This window comes from Mya arenaria, chromosome 17 (assembly GCF_026914265.1).
Source record: "Mya arenaria isolate MELC-2E11 chromosome 17, ASM2691426v1".
Classification (NCBI taxonomy): domain Eukaryota; kingdom Metazoa; phylum Mollusca; class Bivalvia; order Myida; family Myidae; genus Mya; species Mya arenaria.
The window spans coordinates 36219607-36243245 of NC_069138.1; the positions used below are offsets into that span (position 1 = coordinate 36219607).

The 23639-nt window shown below is 33.2% G+C and overlaps 1 protein-coding gene across 3 annotated transcripts in view; it reads left to right on the forward strand.

The window, feature by feature from the left end:
* Positions 1-579: 579 nt before the first annotated feature.
* LOC128223940 (uncharacterized) overlaps positions 580-23639 on the forward strand; it is a 40267-nt gene continuing 17207 nt past the window's right edge. For 2 of the 3 annotated variants that reach the window (XM_052933438.1, XM_052933440.1), the window contains exons 1-9: positions 4738-4830; positions 10516-10627; positions 10845-10936; positions 16982-17049; positions 17414-17602; positions 19705-19856; positions 21758-21837; positions 22559-22594; positions 23293-23386. In XM_052933438.1, the coding sequence (XP_052789398.1) occupies positions 10519-10627; positions 10845-10936; positions 16982-17049; positions 17414-17602; positions 19705-19856; positions 21758-21837; positions 22559-22594; positions 23293-23386 (820 nt within the window). In that variant the 5' untranslated portion in view covers positions 4738-4830; positions 10516-10518. Of the gene's footprint in view, positions 708-4737; positions 4831-10515; positions 10628-10844; positions 10937-16981; positions 17050-17413; positions 17603-19704; positions 19857-21757; positions 21838-22558; positions 22595-23292; positions 23387-23639 lie in introns of those variants that run through there. The other variant, XM_052933439.1, reaches the window with a different exon arrangement.

Below are 23639 nucleotides of genomic sequence, written 5' to 3' on the forward strand. Positions count from 1 at the left end.
TTATTTCTTTTGTTGCGCCATTTGTTCGAGAAGCAATCATTTTAGCATAGAGCTAGAGAGAGAGAGAGAGAGAGAGAGAGAGAGAGGGAGGGAGGGAGGGAGAGAGAGAGAGAGAGAGACATGTTTGTGTATATATTAAATAAATTGTCAAATGCGGCAAACTTGTTTATTCAAAATGGAGTGAAATACTTCCAAGTTACATTTACATAGTCATACGTTCCCCTTTCACCCCTAGTATGTTTTACTTTGTCATTAACATTTGGCACGTAGAGGCAGCGCCTTAGTTCATATTAAGATACTAAATTTATGTATTGACATGACTAACGATGTTTAACAGTGATACAATTATTACAATGGATGGGCTTAAGATATATGATATGATATATTTCGGTTCCTTGGGTACGTGTGCACGTACCAAATGTGCCCCCTCTGACTTCAAAACTATAACCCTCCCCTGATAAAGATTTTAACATGATACCATTTGAGTATTTGAAGGATTACTAAAGTAACAATAAACACGTTATTACATGCGAATCGCGCAGATAAAACAAACAACTGCGCATTTAAACCGACGATAGGCGGTAATGGAGTGACAACATTTACTATCCAGTTTATTACAGTGCGTTTACAATAAAAATAAAATGAAGGATTAAAAACATAAAACTCTGAAAACGTTTATCACAATTTTCTTGTGATTGACGAAAACAGTGAGTATATTTATTTTATGTTTTTATAAAACTACTGACAAAACCTATTTTGTTGCCTGTTTTCTAATGGCTATAACTATAAGGAATATACAGTGAATATATATCAAACTTCACAAAAAGATAGTTCTGAAGATCTTTCACGTTCAAAATAATCTAATAGTCTATATTTGAAACTCAGAATACCTACATTAAAGTTGACCACATATGAGAGCTTAACACAACAGTACCACCCTTTTCTACCCTGGAATCCGCAAAACGACTGAAATTCGATACAGTGTCCGGAATTATAATATCTGTCATGTGTTTTTGTTCCGGATCGAAACATCCGACCCGAGGGCACCTGCGTTGCCAGCTAACGAGGCTTGCCGAGCTACCGGCTACGCAACGTGCCCGAGGGTCGGATTTTTCGATCCGGATCGGACACACATGATATATATTTTTTCTAGCATACCTTGAATTACACTTTTTTGTGAAGAAAAGCGCAGTTTTGTAAATTTCACCAAAAAGCACGTGCGATGATGTTAGCTGACGTCATGACGCGCATTAATATTTATTCACTGCATACGTCAAGAAGTTCCTTCAGTATCACGTCTTTTAAGGGTTATTTTGTTGTGTTTTGTAGGTGTGTTTTTGTAAAGTTAATAGTTATGGAACTAATCTATTGAAATCTCATAATTATGTTTACATTAAATGTAAAATAAAAGAAATGAAAAGTATTACGTCACAGCGCGTGACTCATCTGGCATGGGGGATGCCAGATGGAGTTTTCCAGCACGGCTGAATTCACCGGAAATGCCTATCCGATGTGCTAGAATACTGCATACGTTTTAATTGTTATAACTAACGCGTAGCGAGACGTACAGAAATATGTAGGACCGTTACGGTTATATGTAAAAATATGCAAGATAGATTTTTGGAATATTTAAGCCGACACAGAACCTTTTTAATAAAAGGTAGTGTATGCCTTCGTTGCTTTAATCCAGACCAGGCACAAAGTAAATATATAGCGAACAAGCGATACTATCAATATAATACTTGAACATAGAACATCGTCAATAAAAATAAATACTAGATAGTTCATAATAAATACAAATTTAATACAGCATATCTCACATATTTACATATTACGGTATGGAATTCCAGACAGAACTATCTTGAACAGCATTTTCTGTCCGTAAAGGTCCTCTAGGGCTTCAGCAACCAGGTGACTATAAGAAAAAGAAACAATACATATGTGTTTTTACAGAATGTTGAATTGTATTTAGAAGTATTGAGGGATAAGTCAAAAATCTTGATGAAACTGACACACTTTTTTTCCCATTTGCCTTGTGATATTTTAAGTTTTGTTTAACTGCTAATAGCTTTAGTTCTTGATGTAATGCTCAAATAAAAGAGCAAACCAAATAGTTTAAAAAATGACAAACATGCAGAGGTTGTTGTTTCATTTGAAAATGATATAATCTCATGGCCGCGATCGGAATTCAATTATAACCGGCATGAAACAAAGTAATGTAGGAACGAAAACAAACAGAAAAGATACACTGAAAAGACTCAAACTCGCTCAAACAATGCTCCTGATTGGATACATTTTCGTAAAGAGATTGTGAAATACTAATAAATTACCGCATGATGTCTGCTTCAATTTAAGTTTGGCTGGATGGTCTGTCATCATCACCATCTCCAACTTGTTGCAAACAATAACAAATTTATAATAAATTATTAAGGAATTGGATAACTAAAAAGATGCACTATACTGGATTGATGGAATTACTAAAAAACTTATTTTCATGAGGACATTCACTAATGGCTTCGAGTTAGGTTGGTAAAGCTGGCGTTTACATTAAATTGTGTTGGGGGAGATCGGGGATGGATATCAAGTGTGTGAGAGGGGGGGGGGGGGCGCAAGAGCTGTAAAAAGGTCTCAATTACTACTCGCATAACCAGGGAACACTTAAAATTTTCATTATCATATATATAATTTAAATATATAATTGTAAGCAAGGGGGTGGAGGGCTTTGGTTTAAACAGGCAGGAGAGGAACATCACACTCAGGGAGTTGGACCCAATTTCCGTCCTCGCTTTAATAGTTTTCTTGCATACTCGACATGTGTTTCCGGTCATGTTTCCACTTCCCATGATAGATGAGTGAGGTGCAACAATAGGCCACTTATTATTTCTTTTAGTGTATGGTTTATGGCGGGGATGGTTTAATCGGTTACAATTGACTAGTACATTAATTGTTTGTATAAGATTAAAAAGACACATGAGGATTCAATAAATACTACATACATGTATAAAATTAGGTATAAATGAACGCTGAATAAATTTTCTTTCTCTTTTACAATTTGCAAGGTTTACCTGTCAATCAATAACAATACAGCAATAAATAAGACTAGCCAAATCACTGTTCATTTTTTTCATTCAGTAATACATTCGATCTTAAAAAAGAACAGCATTGTGACTCACGTATTTAGAAAGTACAGAAAGTGACGTTTCTGTTTGTTACTGTGTGTTATGGGTCATAATGCAGATCGTTCAGAATATTCAAAATGGCCGTAGCCGTCGGCATGACATTAACAAATTGTTTCACCTTACTATAAGATCTTGTTTAGCAGCTTAATATCCCAAACAATCGTTGTAAAACCGACACTTAACCGTATAATCTGATGCTAACAAACACAATATGAGAAAACCTTGTGAAATAAAAGTAGAAATGGCAATATTTACATTGTGTCAGAAGCGTATTGGAAACGGATGTCGGAGAATTCGTACTCATTCAATATTGTACCGGTATGTCTAGTTAGAGGAAAGGGCACTTTCCGCGGAAAGTACGAAATCGGTGAATGCTCCCGAAACGATAGTTTAGTGGTTACTGGCACTAAAACTCCGTAAATCCGGAAAAACCCGTACCTAGATTGGAACGCGAAGATAGATTAAACGTGAAGTTTCTAGTAAACCGTTTTCAAAATATGAAATTCAATAAAAATTAAAAACATGCATCTCAGATAAACTCACCTTAACAATTAAATCAGACATATTTGCCCTGCTTCCAAACTGGCAGTAGGATTTTGTTATGGCTCCATTTGTTGGTGTTCTTGTTCCATATAAACAAAATGGCGTCCAATGCTCGATTGAAATCTTCATCAAGTTCATTGTAGTATGAAATGCGGATTAATATATTCAAGTTTGATTCCATAAGCATCAAGTTTCAGCGATACGTAGTGATTTCGTTGGATTTAATAACTGCTTAAATGACAAAACCAGTTTTGCTACTTACTATATTGCACAGGAGTGAAACAAGCTTTCCTTTTAAATGCAGTACTATTTTTAACGCATATCCAAAGTTCCTTGCAGCGTGAAATGCGGATTAATATATTCAAGTTTGATTCCATATAAGCATGTAGTTTCAGCGATACTTAGTAATTGTTTTGGATGTAATAACTGCTTCAATGACAAAAACTATTTTGCTACATACTGTATTGCACATAAGTAAAACACGCTTTCCTATTAAATGCTGTACTATTTTATATATATATGGAAGTTCTGATCTAAAAAGTACATGTACCTCGGTTGTTTCCGTGATTAATTTTCATTGGTTTACGGAGGTCAAACCTCGCCCAAAACATGTACAACTTGTTTGCCGCATGCACGTGCTTTACATGAACAATGTATGGCAAGCTTTTCTGGTTCTCATTTTCATGGTTCAAGGTGCCCAATTATCATACCTATCACTCCTTCAAAAAGAAGTAGGCCCTTGCATACACGTACAAACCGTGTTAATATATATATGACGCGTCATGAGACTTTTTGCCCGAAATCCATAGCCTCGATTTCGAGAAAAACGTGCGCATAGTTGAAGCGTAAAAATAAGAATGTAATGAAGTATTTATCTTAAAAACAACCATTAAACATTGTGTCACCCTAGATTGTTCAGTGAAATATACTCTTGAAAATGTAATGTTCATAGAATTAGTGGTTGGTAACCACTTTCTTTCGTATTGTTTATTACTTTCGGTGTTATCTCCTATAGCTGTCATATATATATGCTATATTTTGTAACCCAAATTTGAGGATGTAGGTCGAGCTGAACCAAAGGCATTTACATCAAAATAGGAATTTGTAGGTTAGTAGAATTCTTTTCATTGTTTAAGCATATAATTTAAGAAATGTGTTTATCTTTAATGTAATGCAATAGATTCTAAATTCGGTTAAATGGATGAAAATTGGTTGAAGGAAAGGAAGGCGGAAGTAAAATTTGACACTCTGACATTGAAAATGTAAACAGAAACAAAATCCAGCAGATATTCTCTTTGTGCAAACTTATAATCACTGAAAAGGGACATTAGCAATTTTTCAGCATCCCACCGCAGCCAACTATAATTATTATACTAAAATCGGTGCGGGGTGATATAGGATTCCAATGGATTTCACGTGAATTTCACTCAAAACGTGAAATCAACTCAGAACTCATTCATTTTAATTAATATTTTTTTTTGTATACATATTAAAAAGTGTCCCTTGAAGGGTTTAAATTTCAAATTTTAATGAAATTTATCAAAAAATAAAGAAGTTACAGCAAATATTCGAAAATTGATTGGAATTCGAATTGAAATCCAGTTCTTGAGAAGTAAAATCCACTCATAACTCATTCATTTTTACCAAATATTTCTTTTTGTCGAACAAATAATTGAAAAGGCTTCATCATCTGTTTATATTTTATTTGTTTTTTCAATTGATCAAGAAATAAGAAAGTTGTAGACATATTTTGTAAAAAGATCGAAATCGAAGTGAAATCCAATTTTCGAAAAGTGAAATCCACTTTTTGAAACGTGAAATTCATTCATTTCTCATTTATTTTTAACAACTATTTCTTTTTTGTTGAACAAATAATTGAAAAGGCTTCATAATCGGTTTATTTTTCATTTTTTTCAAATTGATCCAGAAATAAGAAAGTTTTCAACATATTTATTTTTAACAAATATTTCTTTTTGTTGAACAAATAATGGAAAAGGCTTCTTGATACGTTTATATTTGAAATTTTATTCAAATTGGTCCAGAAATAAGAAAGTTGTAGACATATGTTGTAAAAGATTGGATTTATATTTATTTATTATATTTATATATATTTATTATATTTAATATCGGAACGATCGGATCGAAACTATTTGTTAAAAATGAATGAATCATGAGTGGATTTCACTTCTCGAAACCTGGATTTTTCGATTTCCGATTATTTTTCGAAAAAATGCTATAACTTCTTCATTTGACAAATTGCAATAACATTTGAAATATAACCCCTTCATGAGGCACTTTCTAACGAATAAACAATAATGTTTATCTTTTTTCAATATTAATGAGTTATGAGTGGATTTCACTTCTTGAAAACTGGATTTCACTTCGATTTCCGATCTATTTTCGAATTTTTTTATATTAATATAAATTAATAAAATTTGAAATATAAACCATTCATGAGGCACTTTCCATTATGTATAATAATTATTAATAAAAATGAACGAGTTCTGAGTGGATTTCACGTGAAAACTCCTGGATTCCTGTATCACCCTGTACCCTACTAAAATGAACAAACATACATTATGCTTACATTTCAAAATAAGTAGATTGTGTGGTAAGCTATCAAAAGCCTTTGAGAGGTCCATGAGCACAGCTGCCAGATAGCAGGCCTGGTCTTAAGCTTGTTTCCAGTCTTCAGCAATTTTAAGAAGGGTAGTATTGCATCCTTGACCTGGTCTACAGGCAGCTAACATTGGATTAAAGATGCTGTCTAAATGTTCTTGCAGCTAGGTGTACATGGCTCTCTCAAAGATCTTTGATGTTATTGAAAGGAGGCTTACAGAACGGTAGTTTCCCTTATCTAAGGTACTATTTTTTCTTGTGGATTGGTTCAACTTGGGCAATTTTATACTATCTGGAAAGGTGCAATCATTAAATAATCTATTTACAAGATTTGACAGTTGATCTTTTATAACCGGACTGGATAATTTGAACATTTTAACCGAAATAGTATCGTAACCTGTGGCTTTCTTGGCATTCATGCTATTTTACTGTTTCAAAACAAATTGTCATTCATTGGTTTAAAACTCATTTTTCTATCTTTCCCTTCCATTATTGAATCAATCTTTCTAATACTAGAGTGGTTTTCATCAAATATTACCTCACTGTCTCCAATATCCTTAGCTACATTTACATAAAAATCATTAAAAATATTGCATTTTTCCTTCTGGTCAGTGACAAGACTGTTCTAATAAAACTTGTGTTTTTATTACATAAAGCTCCTTTATTTGTTAAAAATGGCTTAATTGTACTCCAAAAATCATTGCTTTTGCTACCACCTGAGCACCATTCAATAAAACATTGTGACAAATTTACGCCGTTCTTTGTTTACCAAATTGCGTATTTTCCTATAATTTTGCCAATTCCTGTCAGTTTTTGCTTTTTGAAATTTATTAAAAAACATTCTCTTTTTATATACCAGTTTCTTTAACTCTGAATTCATAAAAGGAGCTGGGCATCTAGGTTGTTTCCTGGTTTAATGATGCATGTTTGTAGTAACATTTAGCAATTTCTGAGACAAAATCCATTGCTGCCTGATTTATACATTCTTGATACACATATTTATTAAAGCCTGGATTAGTTAAATCATTATAAAAAGCAGATGGATCAAAGTTTTTGAAAGTTATATATTTTATCCATTTAGACCAGTTCTACAAGGAACGTCAGAGTTCAACTGAAAACAAACCATGTGATGAAAATCGCTAAGAACACAGTTAAAATTTAAAGTCTGTACACATTTATCAGGCATGTTGGTTAAAATATCATCAATAAGACTAGGTTCTGATTTAAAACATGTATTTTCCTCAGGTAAAAAATATCACAGATTCCCAAGAGGTTTTTACATTTATCTACCTATTGCAAATCATAATTTTGATCTCCAAGAAGTACAAAATTGTCATAATTTATAGTAATTTTGTCTATTGTTTTAATAAAGTCATTATAACAATCTGATTCTATTGCAGATGGTAGTTTATAAAGTCCTGAAATTAACCATTTACAACCATTTAAAATCACTTCAAAACATACAGATTCAATAATATTGAACTCTTTCTGCTTCCTTCTGTCCGCGGCCAAATCAGAACGTAAATAGGGTGGTTATTCTACTTTCGACTGAGAGTCAGTAGTTGAGATATAAATACGAGATAAGAGTACTGTGTCCGGCCTACATAATATAGTCAATAAGTTGACCTTTTCATAATAAGATTCCAAATATTGCCTACAGCCTAGGCCTTACTGTTTGTAGTAAAACATTTTTCATTTGTCCCTATTTGGGTTGTACTATTTTTTCAGTGCGATAATACATACATGCATATCTATGATCACCATATTATGAAGGAAAAATAACAATATTTATCTATTCAACTATTTCTTTCCAGTCATTAGTTGAATTTTGAGTATGATCTAAGGAAAATGCACAGTATTTTGACAAATAGTTGAATTGTCCATTTGGAGGAAAATTCAAATACAATGGATGTATGAAAATGATATCATTGTATAGTTACTGCTAAAAAAACAGCCAGTTGAGTTTTAGATTTTCACATACTCGTATATGATTTACTTCCTGCTATGAAACTAAATCCCATACTAAAAATGACCTATTGCTACGTGACAGCTGTCACACGCAGTTTATTTTGAGTTTGTTATTTAATCGTATACTATTCTTATGCATTCAACCGGTAGTCTTACGATTTTAACATGTTTGATTTTATACCTTCATCCATATCTTCTGCAGTCAATGGAAGGGATTCAGCATACAGCCATAGCCTATAGTTGCTTTTTTCAGTCTTTTAAACGTAATTAAGTATACAAAATCCTTGCCACGTATATAATAGCTGAAAAGTGACGATATTTATTAAAATGGATCATAAGTGAAACATTATTTATCCTATGAAACCATGCAAGGAACCCAGTGACGATATTATTCAAATGTATAAAATATATTGATTTTATCTGTACAGTTTCTACCGATTTTGTTGAATGGTCTTCGTATAGTTTTAACAAAGGACAAAAACAGGACAGAATAAACTCCAACAGAGCAAAACATACATGTTTTACTATGAATTTACAACATCGTACATCGTCTACAATACACACATTTTTATTTCATGACAACGTGTATATACAACATTAAGTGTTAACAGAACCTGACGAATTTCATACTCACTTTGAAATATATTCAATATCTGAATAAATTATGAAAGAAAACATTCTTCGATGTCTTACACAGAACATGAATGAGTCCCTTTAAATATCAGCATCAAGTTCTTGAATATTTAAAAAAACTGAAGTACTGAACAGTTGTTTGAACCTTGAAATTCTCGAACATGTTGTTGTAGAAATATCAAAGTTGAGACATTATTGGTTCGAACAGGCCAATTGTTTCAGTAAGATTGCTATTTTGCTTGGTAACGTTTCATACAAACTGAATAGCAAAATAATCACAGGAACGTCACCGCCTTTTATTCTGTGACGTAGTCAATAAATTGTAGTCACAAACAAAGGGTGAAAAAGAACATACAACTGTGTTCACATGTTGCTTCATCTATATGCAATATCTAACAGTTTTGAAACATTGTTTTCCTTTATAAAATCTGTATGTTCTTTAGCTCTGACCTGAAAACAGCGGTCTTGGCTGACATGCAGATACCACAGGCTACAGCTGATATGCATACCATGCATAAATGCACTTTTAGTTTGGAACTGCAGACAAATCCTTTGTATCTTATTCATGATTCAAACAAGCTATTTAACCCACTGCATATTATTATTATATACATATTGTATTACTTTGTATAGACTATGAGCCATTGCACCCGTGTAGAATATCACTAAAAATATAGAATAAGTCCTTAACTGAGTTCCAATTATGCAAATGGTAATATATTACAACCGAGAGTAACTTCATACCATTGATGATGAAGAAGTTAACATATTTTATACAAGTTGAATTTGCGAAATTGAAACGCAATACATATATGTTGAAATTTGACAAGGATGCTTCACTTCTGCATTTTAATGTTAATGTCTGTTCACTCACCTGCCATAACATGATCAGGTTGTCAATGTAATGACAATAATGTAACCCAAAATTACATCAACTTATACATTGTTTTAACTTTTAAATATTGTTATAAATATGAGTGTATGTTCTTATTTTCGAAAAAAAGGACACGAAACTGCCTTAATAAAATTGATATATAGATATGAAATTATCTTGGTAACCACACTATAGTGCCCGGCTAACTTCATCATGCATCTTTCGCGCATAAATACATTTAATCTTATTTCATTAACTATTGTGCTTTGATGTTTTTTCTAGCTGTTTGGTAAAATGCTAGTTGTTATGACAAACACAAATTTGTTTAACACTATAACTACAAAGGAATAAAATATAATTTCCGGTCATGAGTAATACTGTTTAGATGCGTATGCAATTATATCTATTTTCCAACCATATTATGGAACGTACATGTAAAATGGTTTACGGAGTTCAGACCCCAAAGAGCTTTTCTTGTTCCCATAAGCTTAACCTCTTGCCTGCATTACATTGTATAAGTGTACTATCCATATACGTCTATATATGCAAATGAAAAGCAACATTTCAATGACTACATTAATTTATAGGTATATGGTAGCATTTCAATACTGAGACAAACATTCAACCTCCATATTTTCTTATGATTATAAGGAATTTTCATGCACACGTTTGTTATCTAAATGATATGGGTTTTTTCAGGCAATGACAGTTTCGGCATATAACGGGAAAGCTGCTGAGCTCAACAAACGGGTATTTGAATTATTGGAGTCTGTCTGTCAGCCTCTCAAAGAAAATGGAACAACTCTTGTGTGTAAGTAGACTAACATTACATTTTAAATCGTTACCGACACATACAAAAAATGAATAAAAATATTTTTTAAATTTAAGGTTTCCATTATGGACATTAAGCAATTGGAAACGAGATAAACAACCATTAGGTCAAACTGCTTAGCATCTGTGAATTCACAGTTTTGAATTAATATTTATAGTTAAAGCTTAAATGTGCGTATATTGTTTCTGTTATAAAGCACAAGGTGGTGTCTCTTTCTACCAAACATCTATTGTAATTCGCCAAGTGGAAAGACCATGGTCGGGTGCTATCTCGGATGAAGAAATAAAGGTATGTTTATATAAGGAAATGTAACTTATAGTCTGATGTGTCCCTAAACACCGATAGCATACCACGGTATATTGCAATACATATAACATACCACGATACGCACCACGGTCTATTAAAAACATAGAAATTTTAAGCAATAAGTGCCACGGTATATGTCATTACAAAATGATGTACAGCTATAATCACCACGATATATGACAACATAAAGCAACGAACCGCAAATCGCACCACGGTTTATTACAATACAAAGTAACGTACATCGATACCGCATTACGGTAAAATGCAACACAAAGTAACATACCGCCATCCATACAACTCTTATGACAAACAAAAAAGGTATCGCCATATATAACACGGTATTTGACACTACAAAGTTACGTGCCGCCATACATACCACTCTTATGACAATACAAAATAACGAAACGCAAAACATACCACGGTATATGACAATACAAAATAACGTAACGCAAAACATACCACTGTTTATGACTATACAAAGTATTGTACCGCTATACATACCACGGTAAATAAAATAACAAAGTAACCTACCGTCATACATACCGCAGTACTGGTATTATTAGTTACACTGTTAGGAGCTGGGGGTGTATGTGATATACACCCCCAGTGGTTTCATACCATGCGAGAGAAGCTCGAGCGTGGTATGAAACCACTGGGGGTGTTTATCACATACCCCCCCCCCCCAGCTACTAACAGTGTAACGAATATATCTCACCCAGTACCTTTAATAATAAGATTATATTTAGATATAATGAATTTGTTATGAAAATATTCAGTGACGTTTAAATATTGTCTCAAAAAGAAATACAAAAAACTTACGTAATCAAGTTTATTTGGAAAAAGTACAATAACAATGTAAATATAGTAATAACATTGTTTGATAGCATATACATTTTCTCAGTAAGGTTACATTTATTTATAACTGTACAAGAAAGATGTATCACAGTCAATAAATGGAATAATAAGAAAAACAACAACAGTTAACTGTTTTTAACACTTATTTCTTATCAATTTCTTGAAGGTAACTCCTCAGCACATTTGCAGATTTCTTGTTGCATCAAAGCGTCTCTTTTGAATTTAATTGTAACCTTTTTTGAGAGATTCGTCACTTGTTGTGCTAAGTTTTGTTCCACATCAAGCACCACGGTATTTTACAATGCAAAGTAACGTACCGCCATACATATCACGATATATTTTAATACCAAGTAATGTATCGCATCATGCACCACTAACCTGTATACTACATTGCAAGGTATCGCCAATCATAACACGGTATATTACAGAAAATAATGAACCGCATAACGCAATATGGCATTTTACAATGCAACTTTACGTATCGCCAAACATACCACAGAATGCCTTAACACAAAGTAACGCACCGCCATACATTCCACTCTAATAACAAAACAATATTACGAACCGCCAAACATACCAAGATATATGACAATTGGTAAATAACATTTCGCCATACATACCACGGTATATTAAAATACCAAGTAAAGTAACGCCAGACATACCACGGTATAAAACAATACAAAGCAGCGTACCGCAATATATACAACAGTATATGACAATATAGAGTAACGTACCGCCATACATACCACGATTTATTATATACCCATTACAAATCCGCAAATATACATATCGCAAATTACGGAAGTCCGTATTTCACTCCATTGCATGAGCTGGTTTGGCTTTGAATGCGCTTTATTGTTGACAAAATGTGATCGATTTAGCACTGAGCAGGCTTAATGAGACATTCTGAGCAGTAAATGGGGTTAATTGGTGTCAAAATGATGTGGTTTATATATTATTCGGGATTGTTGGAATAAGAATGAGTTTGTTCACACAAACTAGTTTAAACCTCCAGTAAATTCACATTTAATTAACCGTTCCAAGGCTGTACACCCCTAGTTTTATATACTGTTTATGGAGTTTTGTATTGTTGTTCAATGTTTTTGGTTTGTGATTGTTTAATTTGTGTTTTATGTCATTAGGCATAGCGTTGATCCTATGCCATTAACCGAGGGTAAAGTTTAAACTTCGACTTCGACTACTGGACTTGTTTCTGTAATTTTTCTTAAAGTCTTAATAAAAGTTGCATATGGGCTAGTTTGGCAGTAAATGAGCTTAAGGCCGCCAAAATTGGTTCATTTTACAATTAATATGCTTTATTGGAGTTGAGCATGTGTTTGTTTTGCTCGGAATGGGCTTTTGGATACGAAGTTATGATCTATTTGGCTCTAAGTAAACTGTTTTGGGCAGTGTTTTGGTTTGTTGGACTCTGAATGGGTTTTATGGTTGAAAACCTGTGTTATTAAATACTGATTAGGCTTCCCAAAAGCTTCCACATGTTTGTTTGGCTCTAAATTGGTTAATAGTTGCCAAAATGACAGGCTTTTAGCACTGCGTAGCTTAAAAAGATATGCATTTATATTTGTTTGGCTCCGAATTGGCTTATGGTTGTTAGCACACATATATTAGGCTTAATAAGAGTTGCACGGGAGTTCGTTTAACTATAATTGGATTTTTTTGCCAAAGTATTGTCTGTTTGGTACTGACTATGCTTAATGATAGCAGCAAATGCGTTTGCTGGCTTTGAATATGGTTAATGGTTGCCAAAATGTTTTTAATATTGCACTGAGTATGCTTAATGAGAGCTTCACATGCATTTGTGTCGCTCTGGAAGTCACAATTTTAATGATAGTGGCCCAAACTGTCTTTAGTATCTTTGAACATGCTTTGAACATGCTTTACTGTAGCCACAATAGGAGTCAGACCCTGAAAGGGTTTGTGTAGAAGCCTTCTGAAGTTTAGAATGCCGATTGAAAGACTGCCTTGGTGTTTGCTTCAAACATGATGGACTTAATTGCAGCTGCTTTTTAACTTATTTGGAACTTGTTTTGATGTAGAAGAGCCCCACTGTAGTATTTATGACACACTAGATAAACTTAATTGTAGCTAAATTTGGATTAAAAAATAGGGAAATAATTTGGCTTGAGAACATTTATATGATTTCTTTACACTAAATGGTCTCAAGAATAGCAAAACTATCGTTTGTTTGACACTTGAAAGAGCTTCATAGAACATCTTTATGATGTATTTTACACTATATGGCCAACTCAAGGATTTCCGGAAACACATATGACTTAAGGACAGTCAGTCTTAGGTGACTGTACGGCATATTTCAGTTAATTGTCAGCAAAGTTTGAACATTGTATGTCGATATTGTTCGTATTTGCTTTTTTGACATTCAATGGCTTTGACCTTGATTTTGAAAAAAAATCTTAGTCTTGTATATCAAAATGAAGTACAATTCTAGAACATCAATTCATTTAGTGCATTTATCTCCCACGTGGGTAAGACTGCACTTTGGATATTGTTTTGTCTCGAAAAGTTGGTATATGAGAAGACTGAATAATTTTAACAAAATGTAAGTCTTTTTCTGTAGCTTTTCGCATAATATTTTTTGAAAAGAACATGAGATATAATGATGAAACTACCTTCACTGACAAACGCTATCATTATCGGTCGCTAATACCCTTTAACCCTTTTAATACTCTTTTTACTAAGCGATGTTATGTTGCAATAATTTCAGGAAAAAAGTAATAAAAAGTAAAAGTTGTTACTGTCAGAAAACACTTAAACTGCACGTATTTACGTTATTTTATTTCTTAAAAATCAAGAATGTGTTTAAAGTTGATAACAGCCAATGTTTCAGCTGAAATAGGATTGCGATAGCTTTTAACTAATTGTATTTGGAAAGTTGGCTTTGCATTTTTATAGCATAAGAGCCTCAAAAATACACCAAAAAGCTAAACTTTAAAAACAAATTCTTAAATCAGACATAAGCAGGGTTTTAAACATTTCAGTCCTTTGTAGTAAATGTCTGCTGAGAAATTTCATGACCATTTGACAGAATAAATAAATTTGTATCTATAAAAAAAAATTGTTTTGTTTTATGTGTGGATTATTTACTGCCATATTCGAAATACCCGCAAGGAGGGGCAATTCAATTGTTGTGTATATATAACATGAAATCGATCCCACCACAGACTGGGGGTACATATGTCACCAAGGATAAATTAACCCACGGGGCTAAATTTCGACATCTAGACGCAATATTACACTTTAGAGTGAAATAGTGAAATATAAAGGCCTCTTGAACGCACCACGTTTCTGCGATAGCATTTGGTAGCATTTATATGATAACACTTAGTTGTTTTCATAAAATCTTAACAACTTTATAAATTGCCAATTTGAACAGACCCTTGACAAAGATATTAGACAACACATTTAAATGTTTTGCTTTTTGTTATTGCAATGGTCATGACCTTATCATAGAAGAGAGGTCTGTTATTGATATTATCATGCATACAATGAATACATTCAATGCAATAAGATATACCTTTGATTAACAATAGCACACATTTAAGTAAGACTCAAGACTAAATAATGCATCAATGGCAATTTTGCGACTTCCCTTGTTTTTCTTTAAATGAACCCTTATTATTATTTTTTTTAAATGAATGCACATTGAATTTTAACACCACTTTTTTAAACAAACTAAGTAACAGAATACTTACGATATGAAAAAACTTTTGCGGTACCATGAGCTAAAAGTGGTCAATGTTGTGAATTTTAAGTACAATATGAGATAATTTTTAGGGTTAGGGCAACAAAAAAGCTTACTCTATAGAAAAATATATCATAATTTATAGGGATTCTTTTTAAATTTTAACCAGAAGAAATTGTATTTAAAAAAACTGTGTTTTTTGAGGTAATGTAGAATGGTTTTGGTAATGGCGGCTATCCTATTTTTTCAAGTGTCTTTGACCAAAACTAGATGAGTCCGTGCGTGGCGTATTTTACCTTAAATTACAAATTTATCATCAGGAAAGGTTTTCATAATTTTGACCCAAAGTGCACATTGGCGAAATTCTGTCACGCCATGACTGGACTAAACGTACCATGATAAGCACCGCAGTATAATATAACAAAATAAAGAAAGGTACCGCGATAAGCACTAAGGTATAACCACAGTGTTAAACTGCACTTTATTAAAGTTATGGCTTGAAAACTTGGTTACACTGAATTGCAAGCGTCTACATGAACTGAAATAAGATTTAATGAATATATTAATGTTCACGACTCAAAATGAGATTTTAAGTATCTTCCATGGCCGAGAGTGTAAGATAGGTTCATTCCGACCCGAGCGTAGGGTGTTTTGCGGAATCGAGGTTTACCGAGTTCCTGCAAAACAACCTGCGCGAGGGTCGGAATGAAACTATCTTACACGAGCGGCTATAGTAGATGCTTTTTCTCCCACCTCAGTTAAACAAAATTAATTGAAAATGTATTTTTTGCTGGAACTCTTTTGTGCTTAGTGAATATAATTGCGTATGGATATGCGATAGCACGTGGTTTTCATGGATACGCGCGCAGTGATCCAGTTAATGTTAATAGTCAAATCGGTCTTTTTAAATAGTTCTAAGGAAAATGAAGCATTGTTTCTTGAATGGTGCGTGAAAACTGTTTTATGGTGACATTTGAAGCGAGAAATAATTAATTAGCGTTCTAAATATTACCATAAGACAAGATTTCCTTGATGCTACTGACGGTCCAGTCTTCAACAAGGGAGGTAATTATAATGTGGTGACCGTTAAAAAGGAGTTCCATACGGGCATTTTATCTTCGCCCGTGGGCAAGATAAGAATATCTAGCATGGTTAAATTATTGGATCTACTTATCTGAGGTGGGAGAAATAACCATCTTTACGTTGATAAAGACGTTAGCTAAAACATATTATGCCTCGTTTATAAACAAACACGTGTTAGGTCATATAGTGGCGGATCAGTGATACAGTGGTAACACTTGATTGTCAATCTAGGGTCGCTTTGCGATCCCCCACCTCAACACTAGTAAAAATAACCGTATTCGTTAACTGTAGTAATGTTTTGGAAGTAATTTGTCTTTTTTGAGATTAGTTTATAGAATGTTCTATTGTATTATACATGTAAATTTCAGGTACAGTTAGAGCAGACATACCTGCATTACGCAATAGTTCCCCAAGTGGCCTACTACAGAAATAAACAGTAAGAGAAAGTATAATAATTATGTTGTATTGTTTGTTAATTACTCACTCGTATCATAAATGATCTGTAGACCAGCAGATATTACTTTATCGTCGGTAATTGATAACTGACTCGCATCATGAATGATTTTAGGTCAGCAAATATTATGTCATCAACAGTTATATTTGCAGGTAGAGAAAAAATGGAAATTCAGAAAAGATAAATCAATATACCATTTAAAATTTGTTGATTTCAGTGAAATATTGTATTTTATTTAACGAGTGTCATAGAAAAACATATTTGCACTAGTGGTTTCGAAATCAACAAATATCCACTATGTCGTCAGCAATTTGATTACTGACTCGCATCATGCTTATTTTACAAGAACGGTTAGCTTCGTCTCACCATATTTCCGAGGAGGCAACTTGGAAAAAACAATACAGAGAGAAAGAGACAAAATATCGGACAAACCGACGGAAAAACCACTGACGTTAAATCTGAGAGAAAAGATAAGAATACTTTACCAAATATGCTGCGCCATTGATTATCTTCACCAGCCACCAGAGTGTGACAGGTCAGTCATTCATGAGGCATAACTATTCAATATCTGAAACAAACTATTTTATGGCATTCATACTGTTAGAAATGAGCATAACTAATTGTAATTATAGATATAATAAAAAATAATATTATATGCATATCCGTGACATGGCACATGGCATAAATTAAAGGATGCATTTCATGAATGAATATTACAATAGGAAACCTTTATGAACTCATCATCTCTCTTTCGGTGAATAAACCTTTTTTTCTCATTAATTTTCACATAGAGTAGCAATTACACATCATTTTCATCTTTATATAATATAACCTTTTATGCATTTTCTATCAGTATGGTTAAGCTCACACACGCACACGCACGCACGCACGCGCACGCGCGCGCGCGCGCACACACACACACACACACACACACACGACAGTGATGTCCCCTACACTTAGATATTCATACAAACAAAACTACGATAGAGATTTAATATTTGATAAATAATTGAACAAATACATACATTAAAAAAATAAGAAAATTAAAAACATGAATCGTTATGGCTATTTGTGTCTTTTACTGATTATGTTAGTTTCAGTATTTCCCACTTTGTATTGTGGGCTTCGGTCTTATCGTTTTTTAAAGCAATTTGTTCTTCTATTTTAATTCTTAAGTTACATCATATCTGCATTAAAGGATAGATGTCTTTTATTACACTTGGTTGAGTTTACATAAAATTTCAATAGAACAATAAGGAAGTTGCAAATATTACTGTTTTACATACTATTCCCAATAAAGCCTCAAGTTTATTGATTACGATATTAATTGTTGTTGAGGCAATGAAATTATTTAATTTGTTCCACAACTGTTGTGTTTCATAGCACTCCCAATATAGATGTTCTATGGATTCGAGACCTGAATGGCAAAATGAGCATAATGTACAATCGACATGTTTGTACTTAAAAAGTAATGTATTTGTTGGTATTTTTCTCAAAAGGAACTTGTTATAAAAACTACGTAAGGTGGTGTCTATTGTTGATTTGTATATATTACTATAGATATGTTTCCATTCCATATGTTCATTTTCGCTTGCTAAGGTTTCTGTCCATTTTAGTTCTGAAGTTGGTGTTAATGTTGTTTGAAGTAATATTAAGTAAAGAAAATTGTTTGATTGCTTACAACTTTTTATTTGAATGATGTGTTGTTAGTGTGGCTAATTCCATCTTTTGTAAGCTTTATTCTCGTTTCCATCGGGATTGATTTAATAAGGGTTTGGTATCTTATGAAATCGGAGCTTTGTATGCCGTATAAATATTCAATTTGATTTAAATTGTAAAATGTATTCGTTCTATAATCAAAAACGTGCTCAAAGTACTTAATGCCTTTTCAATACCATTTTTTATAGAACATAGTGGTTCCTATATTACGAACATTTTGTTATTCCAGACCACTGTTTTGGCATTTTTTTTATATATTATTAGTGTCGTATATTTGTTTTATTTTGTTCCATGATTGGAGAACATCACTAAAAAATGTGCCGTTTTCTGACACTATATTAATAAAACACATTTCACTTTCAAATATAAGATTATTTCCATACATTTTTTTTTTTTGAAAAAATAATTTCCATTGACCTTTATTTAAGTGCCATCCAGGTATCTTTTAACCCAAACAGCTTGAATAAACCTGCATCCCATAACTATGTAATTACAAACCATCGACATGATATCGAAATTCATTAAAGCCTCCTATTATCGTCTGCTCTCTGTATGCACTAAACATGTTATATAATGTCTTATTTTATAGGTGTACTTTCATTGTGTATTTATTAAAAGAGAAAAGTTTATCCAGCTTTAGCAGGTTCCAAAATGAAACATTTTTTGAAGCTGACATTATTTGAAGCTGTATTTGCCTTACTCCATTTACTGTGTGGTTATTTATGTTGTGATCCCAAAACCGTTCTTTTCTACCTTTGGATGTAGTTTGTTTTTTAATATTTATGCGAAAAACTAAAGCATCTATCTCCGAGAATGAATGAATAAGTAGGTTAAAATTAAATTGAAGTTTGGCTTTTATTGATTAATTATGAAATGCTAGCGCGATAACACCAACTAAATGCTTCAAAAACATTTCAGGAAAGCTGTAACCCACGGCTACATAAACATGAAAAACGTTCTTTTGGATAAGCAAAAGAATGCCCGAGTGTTATTTTTTAAACCAAGATCTGTCAAAGGGGAAAAATCGTTTGCAGATGACGAAAAGAAAGATGTGCACGACCTCATAGACGGTATGCGTTTTTAACAACTGATGATAAATCGAAACATTTTTGCAAAACAAAATGAAACACATCTATTCCATAACATTCATCAGAACATTCTATCCACCAAAACACCTACAACAATTGCACGTTCAACTCGTACCACTGCTTCCATTGCAACTGTTACTTAATTTCCTACAACTGCTGTTACCGTAACTACTTCGACTTTTGATACTATGTAGTAAATGAACAGTATATTGTTTGACTACAGCTAAACTTGTTGATTAGTAAGTCAGAGGCACTTATCAAAATTCTTATGTAATCAATGATTGTATGACAATTTACCCACAGTTAGGCCATGCAACTTTAGTTGGAGGTTGTACTTGAACAGTGAAGGGTCAATATCTCGGGGACTGGGGCTAGCAGGTCAAGGTCAATGTTTGACCAACACTGTTATGGAAACAGTTTTCACGCGCAACCATTTATACTCGATATGTTTTTTCAATGCAGAGGTCAGGGGGAATAATGTTTTTAGCTCGACTATTCGAAGAATATGGAGAGCTATACTACTCACCCAAGCGTCGGCGTCGGCGTTGGCGTCACACCTTGGTTAAGGTTTTGCGTGCAAGCACACATTATTTTAATTATCAAAGCAACTACTTGATGTATTGCTTTGAGACTCAATACAATGGTACTCAACTTAACCTACTTCATTAACCAAGTTAGATAACTCTAGTTTGCATTTAATTCAACAAAATAGGCCTTTATTATTCGACTTAGAAATTCTGGTTAAGGGTTTGCGTGCAAGCACACATAGGTTATATCTCAGCAACTACTCGTGGTATTGCATTGAGACTTGATAAAATGGTACTCAACCATCCAACCTACTTCATTAACCAAGTAAGATAACTCTAGTTTGCATTTAATTCAAATAATAGGCCTTTTTAATGTCACGTGATAGTCTGGTTAAGGTTTTGCGTGCAAGCACACATCATTTTAACATCAAAGCAACTACTTGAGGTATTGCATTGAGACCCAATACAATGGTATTCAACCATGCAACCTACTTAATTAACCATGTAAGATAACTCTAGTTTAATTTAATGCAAATAATTGCCCTTTATTATTCACCATAGAAATTCTGGTTATGGTTTTGCGTGTAAGCACACATAGGTTAATTTCTCAGCAACTACTCGATGTATTGCATTGAGACTTTATAGAATGGTATTCAACCACTCAACGTAAATGAATAACCAAGATATATAACTGTATGCAAATAATTGCCTTTTATTATTAGACTGAAAATAATTCTGCTTGAAATTTTCATGTAACCACATTTATGTTAATATTTCAGCACATCATGAATTGCATTGAAATCTAATATAACAGAGATCCATGCATGTTTCGCCAAAACTTTTCAATCCTTACACTGAAAAGCGGCGGAAAAGTCGAGAGTGCTGTCTCTATGACAGCTCTTGTTTTACGAATTCCTTCAATATATCTGCTTCATTAACTTTAACTGTTATATATTTTACAACGGTTGTGAAGGAAACTATGCTAGCTTATACTAAGTCACTCTTGTTGGCACGATGTTGCGCGAGAGTGTAATCTTGTGTTGTGGGTGAACCGGAGTACCCGGAGATAACACACTTGTCCGGCTTGGTGACCACTAACCAAACTCACATGCGCCCAGGCTGGGATCGAACCCGGGTCGCCTTGGTGAGAAGCGGGTGCGCTAACCGGACACTCTGCTTTATTTTACTGTGATATGTTATCTAATTTCTATTGACCATCTATAACACATCTGATTTATTTAACAGTAATGTGTTATGTTGTACTGTACGAAATTCCTCACCTATATACACTTTTTTTACACTGATTATTGTCTTATTCTAAATGAATGTCTTCAAAATATCTGCAATATTTTACAGTGATATGCAAGGTCCTGGAAGAACCTCCAGGAGAAAAAACCGAATATATAAGCACACTTTTGGAGTCCGTCTCGAAACAGGTATGTGTAATGTAAAGTAATGATTACTACTTGTGTGCCATATAAATTAATTTAGAGTCTAAAACCAAAGGCTCATATTAAAAAAAGTGTTATTGACAAACTATGTATCTAAATGCTCATGAGAAAACAATATGACGGTTAAAAAGTCTAGTATACATTTAAATATAAAGATTTTTGAACTCGACGTCACTCCCTGTTGTTTCTTATACCCTGATGAAGACCAGCATGGCCAAAACATTGGCCGGAGGGTAAAACTTACTATTTCTAAGTTAGGCCTTCTTCTTTAAGTATATGTTTTATATGTAGAATCTTGCACAAGTTGCCATTCGATACGTTTACGCAACGAGTTTTGGGAGGAAAAGTAATTAGGCGAGGTGAGCTTTATAACTTTCCTTGAATGAAAAAATCATAAAATTGTGCATTCAATGTTAACTTATGTAAAACGCTTTTTTTATCCAACGAGACAGCGCTGAAAATAAAGGTTTTAATTTATTTTGCGGCAACAGTCTGACGCTGCATTGGTATGAAATTATGACGTCAATGTCTTACCCTAGAGTAATATTAAAAACGCGTATTGATTATTATATGCTAGAACGCAACGCCGTGTGATAAATATAGTCAGAATGATCAGAATAAAACATTGACATTGATAAACAATATGACTTAAAAAGGACACGTTGTCTCCAAGAAAAAACAACCTATTTCTATGATTTTTTTCCAGGACGTGACATTAGCAGCCATTTTGAAAATATTTAAGGTAAGGTTATATTCATTTTTAAAATCCTAAAGAAAATGGCGCAATGTTGATATAGAAGTTTCTATGGCAACTCTGCTCGTTCCTGTGTTTTATATGAAAAATACTAATATGCCTACATGTTATCCATTGTAAGCGTATTTTAAAACATTAAAGACTAACAAAATCATTTTAGAGTAAAGATGTGGCTCTTAAACATCTTACAGAAAATTCCAGCTTATGTATGGGGAAGGGTAACTGTTCTTACAGTTTTTTTCTAGAAAGGTGTTGTTGCGAAAAATTAGATTTTTTTTTATTAAAAAGCCTTCATTGCGAACGCTGAATTTGACAATCAATGAAAAACACAGTTTATGCGATTAATACAAAACATTACCCTCTAGAAGCAAGTCATAAAATTAAAATATATCGTTTTTTGTTGATTTTTTATTTTACAATATATACATTCAGCATTTTAGAATATGTCTAACCATAAAATCTACTTTGATGTTATACACTATTTTGATTGATAACTCAAAGAATAACCGTTCAGTTGAGTTTTCATTTAACTTAATTTTTATACATATTGTAGTTTGGAGTACTTCTGGGAAAAGGTCACCAGCAAGTTCTACTTTTATAGTATATAATATGTTTTCATGTTTAAAAATTGTGATGTGTTTATTAAGATATTGTAACCATTCAATGCATTTTTCATCAATTTCCAGAGTCTTGTCCGAACAAAAGGAATCAAAAGGTGGACACGATTACCAGACGACGCTAAAAATAAGATGTGTGAGATTTGCTGCGTTAATAAGCCCGGTATAGTGTCTTTGTTAATATTTATTGGAGACAAAAGTGATGAAATTTATGACAGGAGTAAATGTTTATGCAAAAAGCTACAGAAACAAGCTCAGTAGTAATTTTTTTAAACATAAACCCGGGTTAGTGGCACTGGGCAAACGCCATAGACATAGAACACAAAATCACAAACAAGAAACATAGAAGAACACCACAAAACTCCACAAACATCACAGTGCATACATACTATATATATAAAAAAACATGTATGTTT